At 54.0% G+C, this 9,400-nt stretch overlaps 1 protein-coding gene across 3 annotated transcripts in view; it reads right to left on the reverse strand.

Annotated features, from left to right (window-relative positions):
- The window catches only part of RNF40 (ring finger protein 40), a 13,318-nt gene continuing 3,918 nt past the window's right edge, over nucleotides 1-9,400 (reverse strand). Inside the window, exons 9-20 of one of the 3 annotated variants that reach the window (XM_017515487.2) lie at nucleotides 8,917-9,036; nucleotides 8,646-8,825; nucleotides 8,327-8,462; nucleotides 6,904-7,025; nucleotides 6,390-6,817; nucleotides 6,184-6,301; nucleotides 5,932-6,081; nucleotides 5,523-5,735; nucleotides 5,321-5,446; nucleotides 3,529-3,669; nucleotides 3,312-3,413; nucleotides 1-893 (exon numbers count right to left, since the gene is read on the reverse strand). In XM_017515487.2, the coding sequence (XP_017370976.1) occupies nucleotides 876-893; nucleotides 3,312-3,413; nucleotides 3,529-3,669; nucleotides 5,321-5,446; nucleotides 5,523-5,735; nucleotides 5,932-6,081; nucleotides 6,184-6,301; nucleotides 6,390-6,817; nucleotides 6,904-7,025; nucleotides 8,327-8,462; nucleotides 8,646-8,825; nucleotides 8,917-9,036 (1,854 nt within the window). In that variant the 3' untranslated portion in view covers nucleotides 1-875. Of the gene's footprint in view, nucleotides 1,393-3,311; nucleotides 3,414-3,528; nucleotides 3,670-5,320; nucleotides 5,447-5,522; nucleotides 5,736-5,931; nucleotides 6,082-6,183; nucleotides 6,302-6,389; nucleotides 6,818-6,903; nucleotides 7,026-8,326; nucleotides 8,463-8,645; nucleotides 8,826-8,916; nucleotides 9,037-9,400 lie in introns of all 3 variants that reach the window. The other 2 variants (XM_017515485.2, XM_017515486.2) reach the window with 2 other exon arrangements.

A 9,400-nucleotide genomic window follows, 5' to 3' on the forward strand; every position in this document is an offset into this window, starting at 1 on the left:
GGGGTGTGAGGCCCAGCTACTACGGGTGCAGGCCGAGGGTTGAACGTTTATTCATCACAATTAACAGCCTATACAAGAATCTATACAGCAGAGGCTGTGGGTCCAAACAGGCCCCTGCAGCTCCAACCCTCTGGCCTTTCTGGGTGCTGCCCTCACAGCCCATGGAGTATGCCTGGGCAGGCAGACAGGACACAGGCTCAGTCACAGGATGTCAGGGGAAGCTCTTCTACCTGGAATGACTGGAAGTTGGCCCAGCGGCTGGGGCTGGTCTGTCTTCCCCTCCTGGGAAGTTCCACCTCCACTGTAGTTAAGGCCACCAGGATGAAAGCAGAGTTAGGTCCAGGGACCCAGTAGAGCCTTGGGGTGCATGAGGTGGGAATAAATGGGCTTGGAGAGAAGTGGAGATTGAGAAGGGGCCTGATTAGCATAGAAACTAATGATGTTGGTTCAGCACCCGCAAGATGAGGACAGTGCAGCAGCCTTAGAGCTTCACAGAGGAAGTGAGTGACGCCGCCGTTTGCCAGGAGGGTACCTCCCTTCAGCCCTTGGCACAAGAGCCAGACCAAGATGTCCAGGGAACTCCACAGGACAAAAGCCCTGCCAAGGTCAGGGGGATGATGGGTGAAAGAAAGTCTCCCTGGGGCCTGTGGCCCAGTCTTAAACAAGGGAACACGGACATGGCCCACCGGTCCCCACTTGTGAGCTGGTAGGCAAGGTGCAAGCCTTCTCTACGTAGGAGAGCACAGCCTGGGGAATTTCCCTTAGGGCTAGGATGCATCCATAGAGACAGGTTGGGTCCAGTTTCTGGGAAGCTCAGTTGAGTACTCTGGGCTCCTCAAACCTCTCAGGCAGACCTTGCCTGTAGGACAGTGCCCCTAGGCTGCAGCTCTGACCTTTAGGAAAAGATGGAACAGAGCTTGGCTGGTGCTACGCCCACTACCATGCACCAGGGTCCCCAAACCAACTAGGTGGGCAGGGGCTGGGCCCATGGGGTCCGGAATGGAGGGTGGGACCACTAGACTTGGGATGGGGAGGGGCCAGGGGCACAGCCCCCAGGGTCCATGGTGTTCCAGAGTCCCCTGAGTTTCAGGTTCAGCTGATGTAGATACGATGGAAGTCGTGGGCACCAAAGGCCGCGTTGCACTTGGGGCACTTCCTCTGGCGGGCCTCATAGCGGCCCCGCACACACTCGAAGCAGAAAACGTGGAAGCACTTGGTAAGGACTGCATCCTTCTTGCGGGTGTTACAGCAGGGGCAGGTCAGCCGCGCCTGGGCCAGGCAAAGGCATCAGCTTGGGAACAACTCTGACAGTGCCCAGACCCCAAGCTGACAGCAGGAGTAGTCCAGGCCAAGCCCACCACACAGGAGACTGCACCTCATCCTCCCGTAACCCTGGAGGTAGGGACGAGCACTCTATGAATGAGCAAACTGAGGCACAGAGGCCAAGGTCTCAAAACTAGAAAGTAGCAGAGTCTAGATTCTAACCTGGGCAGTCACGTCTCCCCTCAAAAGGATAAGGACCCACAGGCCCAGCCTGGACTCTGCCTTGGGGCTTCACTTCCTGCCCCACTGGCCTTTTCTGGTGAAATCCCAATCTTGTCTACCTCTTCTTCACCTGCACTTGCTAAGACACAGCTGGAATGGCAATGCTACTAGAAATCTGTTCTCTCTACACTCAACTGGGCTCAGTCCTGGCACTGGCCAGAGACCCTGCTATAGGTCCCTTCTTAGCCCGAGACCTCTCTTCTGCCACCAGGAGGGTCTCACCTCCAACTCCAAACATGAATTGACTCAACTTGGCATCCCCCAACAGTCCTCCTCTGGCCTGCTAAAACCCCAGCCCAGCCCGCTGCCTCAGCAGCCTCCCTGCCATCACTCCTGTCTCCCAGGACCCTACGCACCAGCACTGAACAGGCTCCCAAGCCTGCCTCTGCCCTTTAAGGCTCAACGGCTTCCAAGGGGTGACCAAGCCATACGTGGCTTCCACCTCTGCCTCTACTGACATTCCCCAACCCCATTCTTCAGCCCAGCCCTCTGCCTTGAGTGAACTTTCCAGCCTCCCAAGAGGTCCCACAGGCACCTTTTCAGCATCCTGACACCACTTCACAGAACCTCTCCTCCACAGGCCTCCTAACCTCCTAAATGGTACTGGCCATCCACCCAGTTTCTCAAACCAGGAACCCAGGAGTCCTCCAAGTGTTCCCTTTCCCTCACTCCATTCATTCGATACATCCTGAGTTCAAGCAATTCTGCCTCCAAAATGTCTCCTGAACCCATTTACTTTGGTTTCTGCCTCAGTGACTGCAATACCGTAACAATTTCCCTGCCTCCAGTCTACCTCTTCCAGCCCAAATCCAACAGCCAGTCTAACCACATCACTCTCCTGTTTAAAACCTTTTGGCTAGGCACAGTGGCTCACGTCTGTAATCCCAGAACTTTGGGAGGCTGAGGCAGGTGGATCACCTGAGGTTGTGAGTTCGAGACCAGCCTGACCAACATGGAGAAACCCCGCCTCTGATAAAAATATAAAATTAGCCAGGTGAGGTGGCACATGCCTGTAATCCTAGCTACTACTCCTCAGGAGGCCGAGATAGGAGAATCACTTGAACCCAGGAGGCGGAGGTTGTGGTGAGCCAAGATTGTGCCATTGCACTCCAGCCTGGGCAACAAGAGCGAGACTCTGTCTCAAAAAAGCAAAAACAAAAACAAAAAAAACTCTTTGAGGTCTCAACCTGGCCTACTGCACCCTTCAGGAGGTGACACCGCCTCTCCACACTGGCTCCTCTGACTACAACCTCCAGTGCTGTCCCACCAACAACCCCCCCCCAGGCCTCCACATCTGCCGTTCCCCTTGCCTAAAGCCCCTCACCCCGTTCCTCATGGCCACATCTGGCCCTTTCTTCCAGTCCGCTGTAGTGACATTCCCTCCAGGAAGCCTGCTGACCCCAGGGCCAGGGCAAGGGGCTCCTTGAGTTCCCTCAGTCCCTCTGGGCTCTGCCATCACATTACACATCTGGGATGAAGAAAATCATTTGGCTGCCTCCTCCCACAACTGACTGTCAGTTTCAAGAGGTTAGAGACCAGGGCCAGTTCCTAGCCTCCCAGCCCACACCCAGCCAGGCACTATGCCTGGTACACGGTCTGTGTGCACCGAACACTTGGTTAGCATTTGACACTACAACCACTGTGTTGTGCTGCCACTTTCTGCTGCCCTATGTTACTTCCAGGGTCCCCTGACTCTCCACTAGTCTCACCAATCCCACATCTATAATTCCCAGGTGGACAGGGCACAACTTGGCCCATAGCCCCACCTTGTATTCCTTGATCTCCTCCTGGAGGATTTCGTCGGCATCCGCGTAGACCTCCACCTTCCTCTGCTTCTCTAGCTTGCGCCGCAGCCGTGAGATGTCCTCCTGAGGCAGGAGAGGCCTGGCTAAGGGTAAGGGTCCTCACCCTTAAGCAGCTTGCCCCCAGGCTAGGTCCAAGACCCTGGACCAACCTGGCCCAGCCCCTCACCCCTGCACACACCTGAGCTCTCTTGAGGTTGAAGCTCTCTTTCTCACGAGCAGCTCGGCTCTCTGCCAGGCAGGGCTGGATCTCCCGCAGCCGAGTCTGCACGTGCTCCAGCTGCACCTTCAGGTCCTCAGCCAGCTGGGCGGCTTCCACAGCCTGAAGAGTGTGGGACAGGAAGGAGGTACTACTGGTCTGACCCTGGGGACTCAGGCATGTGGAGCCATGGCCCACCAATGGTTGTGTCCAGTGCCCCAGTGACACCTGCCCTGGAGCTGGTCCTGCTTCCTGAGCTCTGAGCCCTCCCCTCCTGTTCTCTCTCTCAAGTTCCTCCCCTGTGTGATGCTGTCTGGTTTTTGAGACTTCACAGGGCTCTCCTCTCTGCTGCCCTCAACTCCCCCAACACACACACAGCTCCCCTCGGACTCAGCTCAAGTGTCACCTTCTGAGAAGCTCCCCTATTTTTCTTTGACAACACCTTGGATTCCTGAACATTTACTATGACCTGCACTATTTTATTTGGGGGATTACTGACTTACTCTGTCTGCCAAGACCTGAAGTGCCAGCTTTGACTGGAAGGCAAGCACCTTGTTCCCACTGTCTCCACAGCAATCAGCACAACTCCTAGTACACAGCAGGGGTGTAAAACATACTGCTTAAATGGGCCGGGCGCGGTGGCTCAAGCCTGTAATCCCAGCACTTTGGGAGGCTGCGGTGGGTGGATCACGAGGTCAGGAGTTTGACACCACCCTGGCCAACACAGTGAAACCCTATCCGTACTAAAAATACAAAAATTAGTTGGGTATGGTGGTGAAAGCCTGTAATCCTAGCTACTCTGGAGGCTGAGGCAAGAGAATAGTTTGAACCTGGGAGGTGGAGGCTGCAGTGAGCTGAGACTGCACCACTGCACTCCTGTCTGGGCGACAGAGTGAGACTCGTCTCAAAAAAAAAAAAAAAAAAAAAAAAAAAACAAACAAACAAAAAAAAACACACACACACACACACTGCTTAAATGAATGAGCTAACTAGTCAAGAAAACAGCTTCGCAAGAAATGAAAATCAGTGTTAATTTTAAGCCTTTAGCCTAAGCTAGACATTTTTTATATTTAATACAACTATGTGACAAGAAACATCATCCCCACTTTACAGCTAACCAGTGAGTGATTACAAGGGAGAGCATGGAGCTACGGAGGCTTGAACTCAAATACCAGGGCCACTCTTTCTTGAGCAGATCAGTCTACCTCCCTGAGCTTCAGTTTCCTTATTTATAAAATGAGGCTAAAAACAAAATCCATCTTTTTTTCTCCTAGGGACAGAGTCTTGCTCTTGTCACTCAGACTGCAGTGCAGTGGTGCGATCATAGCTCACTTCAGTCTCAACCTCCTGGGTTCAAGTGATCCTCTCACCTGTCAGCCTGTCACCTGAAAAGCTGGGATTATAGATGTGCACCACCACACCCAGCTAATTTTTAAATTGCTTGGTAGAGATGGAGTCTCACTATGTTGCCCAGGCTGGTCTCTAACTCCTCGTCTCAAAACCTCCTGCCTCAGTCTCCCAAAGTGCTGGGATTACAGGCGTGAGCCACCACGCCCGGCTCTAAACCTCATCTTGATAAGAATTAGTGAGACTGAAATGTGACCAAGCATGTCAAGTACTCAGCATGTGGTCTGGTAAATGTTCAATATGTGTGAACTGTTCTGTGAGAGCCTGGCTTCATCCCAGGCCATCAAGTCAGGTGCTCTGAGCAGAACCGGAAGGTAAGGAGGTGAGTCAGCAGCCCAAGCTGTGCATCCCCCAGGCTGGGCCTCACCTTCCGCTTGTTGAGCTCTAGGGCTTGGCTGCGCAGTGTCAGCTCCTTCTCCACACCACCGAGGCTGCCCTGCAAGGCCCTCTCCTTCTCCTCCAGCTTCTGCACCGTCAGTAGCTGGGCATCCACCTGAGGACCAGAGGACGACTCAGGGCCACAACCCCCGCCTCTTCAGCTCGACCCTACAAGCTGGAGGTGGCCATACCTGGGACTTGAGGCCAAGGACCTGCTCGCCCAGCTCATCCTTCTCTTCCCGCAGCAGCTTGTGAATCTGGTTGGCCTTGATCCGCTCCGACATCAGCTTAAAGTTGGCATCATCCTTCTCCCGCAACTGCTGTAGCAGCCGCCCGTTCTGTTCCTGCATGTCCTCAAAAGCCTGACCTGTCACATCCATCTCTGACAGCAGAGCCTCCTCCTCCTGCAGCAAGTGGGAGTGGACAAGATGGAACGTGGGATGTGGACAGGATGGCTGTGAAGAACCATGGGAAGACGCAGCAAAGCAAGAACCACAAAGGGGACTCAGACTCTCAAGATGCTACAGGTGCTAGAGGCACCCAACGGGGTATGAGGGGATCTCTCTACATTCAGACTCGAGGGCACCACAGGGGCTGTACCTGCTTGGTGGCACCCAGCTTGCGCTGCAGGTGTTCTATCTGCTCCTCTGCCTGCCGAATGCGCCGCAGGGCATCCTCGTCCGCGATCTTCTTGCTCTCCCTTCGATCCCTCTCCTCCAATTCCCGGATGCGGCTCCGCAGCTCATCCACCTACAACACAGGAAAAAAGAAGCTCTCTTGGCACCTCCTCCTGCCAACCTAGGACTCTGCTCTGGCCTCTCTGAATGCCCCACAAGCCCCAGCTGCCCTCACCTCAGCCTTGGCCTTGCGTTCCGCTGCCATGAGCTGCACCTTATCCCGCTGCTCCTTGGGCGCCGACTTGTACATGTCCAGCAGCAATTTCATCTCCTTCTGGCTCTCCTGGGCCTTCCTGGCAAGAAGGTATAGGGGGAAGTCTTGGTGAGTAGGACTGGGGGCCACCTACCAGGGTCAGGAAGAAGACAGGAACAGAGGCTCACTTGAGCTCCGCTCGGAGACCCTTGAGGAGTTCTGATTCCTTCCGCTTGGCCTCTTCCACCTTGGCCTTCTCCCGTTCGGCCCTTGAGAGACCTGAAGCTACAGGCAGAGGTCCCAGGCCAGGACCTTCCCGTTCCCGAAGCTCCCGCTTGGGCCTGGCCTCAGGTTCTCTGCCCCGGAAGGAAGGGCCCTGGGCCCCAGGGATTAAGGCCTGGACATCCTCTTCTGAGGAGACCAGCTCCTCCTTCTTCACTGAGGAGGTAGTGGTGGTGGTGCCAGGCATTGGAGCCATCTCCTTTCTGTTTTCGGGGGTACTGACAGGACCTGGCCCACTCTCCTCTTTCCCTGGGGCTGGGACATTGAGGCCAGAGTCCTCTGAGTGGCCCAGATTGGGGGTAGAGTGGGTAGAGCCACTGGGCTGGGCCCGGAGCTGCAAAGGCAGAGAGGAAGAGGCATGAAGTGACATGGTGTTCACTGGAGTCTAGCCAAAGCTTTTCCCAGGCAGCCCCTCCTCACCTTGCCAATCTCAGCTTGTACTTCTCGAAGTTTCCGCTTGTATCGCTGGGCATCCCCTTTTAGCTGATGGTTGTGGTTTTGAAGACTACTAATCAGGTGGCGCATCTCACGGTTGATGGGCCCTGGGGGAGCATCAGAAAGGGTGTCAGAACCAGTTCCTGGGTTAGGGCTCCAACCCCTCAGTGGGGGAAGAGGCTGTGCCATCCACTTCCACTGTGCAGGAGGGAACATTATGGCCTTGATTGAGCATGGTCTCATCAAAATAAATAATGCTGACTTCAAGGAAACTCACCCAAAGGTAACTGGACACTGCCTATTCCTATGACTTTTGCTAATGTAGAGCATGTTTTTTCAAATAGAAACAGCGTCTCACTTTGTTGCCCAGGTTGGTCTCAAATTCCTGGCCCCAAATGATCCTCCTACCTTGGCCTCCCAAAGTGCTGGGATTACAGGTATGAGCCACCATGCCTGGCCTAGGTTTTTGTTTTTTTTTTTTTTTTTGAGACAGAGTTTCACTCTTGTTACCCACGCTGGAGCGCAGTGGCACGATCTCGGCTCACCGCAACCTCCGCCTCCGGGGTTCAAGCAATTCTCCTGCCTCAACCTCCCGAGCAGCTGGGACTACAGGCTCGTGCCACCATGCCCAGCTAATTTCTGTATTTTTACTAGAGACGGGGTTTCACCATGTTGACCAGAATGGCCTCCATCTCCTGACCTCGTGATCCACCCGCCTAGGCCTCCCAAAGTGCTGGGATTATAGGCATGAGCCACCGCGCCTGGCCTGTTTGTTTTTTAATATGTCCAATTTCCTTTAATAGAAAAGGTAATTGTTAACATTCACAAAAGCTAATCAACTTCTAGATTCTTAAACATCACCATCCCCGTTACATTTCCCTGGCCTCCCATCCAAAACTGCAACATCTTTCTCCTGATACTTCCCGTCTTCCTTTTCTGTTTTACTTTCCTTAGTTTATTTGTCAGTAGCTAACACATTTTCCATTATTCTTCTACTAGTCCATCTTCCTCTAGTCTGTCTTCTCCTATTAGAATGTTGCTCCACATGGCAGGAATTCCTTGTTTTGTTCACTGGCATAACCCCAAACCCTAGAACAGAGCCTGGCTCATAGGTAGCATTCGAGAAATCTTTGTAACACAAGTATCTGAGAGAGAGACACCATCAGACCAGAGGACTGTGGACAGGGCTGACAGCTCAAAGTCTGCATGTGCCTGCTCCATTAGCTACCCCAGTTGGTGTGACCCTCACTGTGCCTGGGAGCCAAGCAGTGTAGGCCCTGTTTTGCATAGGAAGCTGAGGTTCTGTGAAAGAATGGGGCTTAGCCTCTTGAAACTGGATAAGCAGCCCCACATCAGGGCCTAGCAGTCCCAGATAAAGCCCCACCTCTGCCCTATCCTCACCACATACCCGCCTGCTCGTTGGCCGCCAGATTCTGCTCAAACTCGATGCGCAGCATCTCGTACTCCTTGCGTACCTGGGCCAGCGTGTCCTCCAGCTGGATGACCTCTGTGCGCAGCTTCTTCTGCAGCCCCAGCTCGTCGCTCTGTGGGTTGATGTGTTAAGGACCTACAAAGCCCCTTGGTCCCACCTCAGGACTCAGTGGTTTAGGAAGAAATCTATTCTCCAGGAACCGCTGGCAGGTACACAGGGCCTCCAAAGCTAGGAACACCTCAACACTAGGGGTCTGGCCCTTAGCCCAGCCCCTATGCCTGTTTCAGGGCCATACCTCCATGTGCTCGATGTGTCGCAGATGGGAGTTCTTGGTAGCCAGCAGCAAGCCCCGAGCCTCGTCCAACTGTGTCTTCACTTGCAGAGATTCGTTGTACAGCAGTGAGAACTGGGACTGCAGCACGCGGTACTCCGTCGTCTCCCGCACCACCTCCTCAGGAAGGCTCCGCAGGGCCACCTAGGGGCAGGGATGCCCAAATGGGATCAGCAAGATTCAAGGCTCAGCCCCTCCCTTCCAGGCACAGATCTCAGCCCCTATGGCAGCCCACCTTGAGGCGCTCATTGGTCCGCACAGCCCCCTGAAGTTCAGCCTGCAGTTTCTCCAGCTCCGCCATACGGCTGTTGGCCAATTCTTGGTTTTCCTCCAACTCTGCATTCAGCATCTCAAACTACAGAGTGGGAGGCAGGGAGGTGGGGCCAGGTGTGGCAGTAGGCCTCCCTTACATCCCCACCATACACTCTACCCCAACTGCCCCTGTGCAGGGCAATGATCAATTCTGATGCCCCAAATCAAGGACTTTCCTAAGGGCTCCCAGACAAATTGGAGAAAATTCAATATTGCATGGTCAGTGCTGGGAACTAAGGCTCTTAACTGATAGGGAGTCAAGGAAGCATTTCAAGAAGCCCTAAAGTGATGGTAAAGGGAAAAAGGGCACAGTGACCACCGGATGCCAACTGACTCCAACTCACTTCTATCTCTCTCTCTCTGTACTTTGTCTTTGTGGTACTCATATCAAACTGATACATTATTTC

Source organism: Cebus imitator, unplaced genomic scaffold (genome assembly GCF_001604975.1).
Source record: "Cebus imitator isolate Cc_AM_T3 unplaced genomic scaffold, Cebus_imitator-1.0 Scaffold552, whole genome shotgun sequence".
Taxonomy (NCBI): domain Eukaryota; kingdom Metazoa; phylum Chordata; class Mammalia; order Primates; family Cebidae; genus Cebus; species Cebus imitator.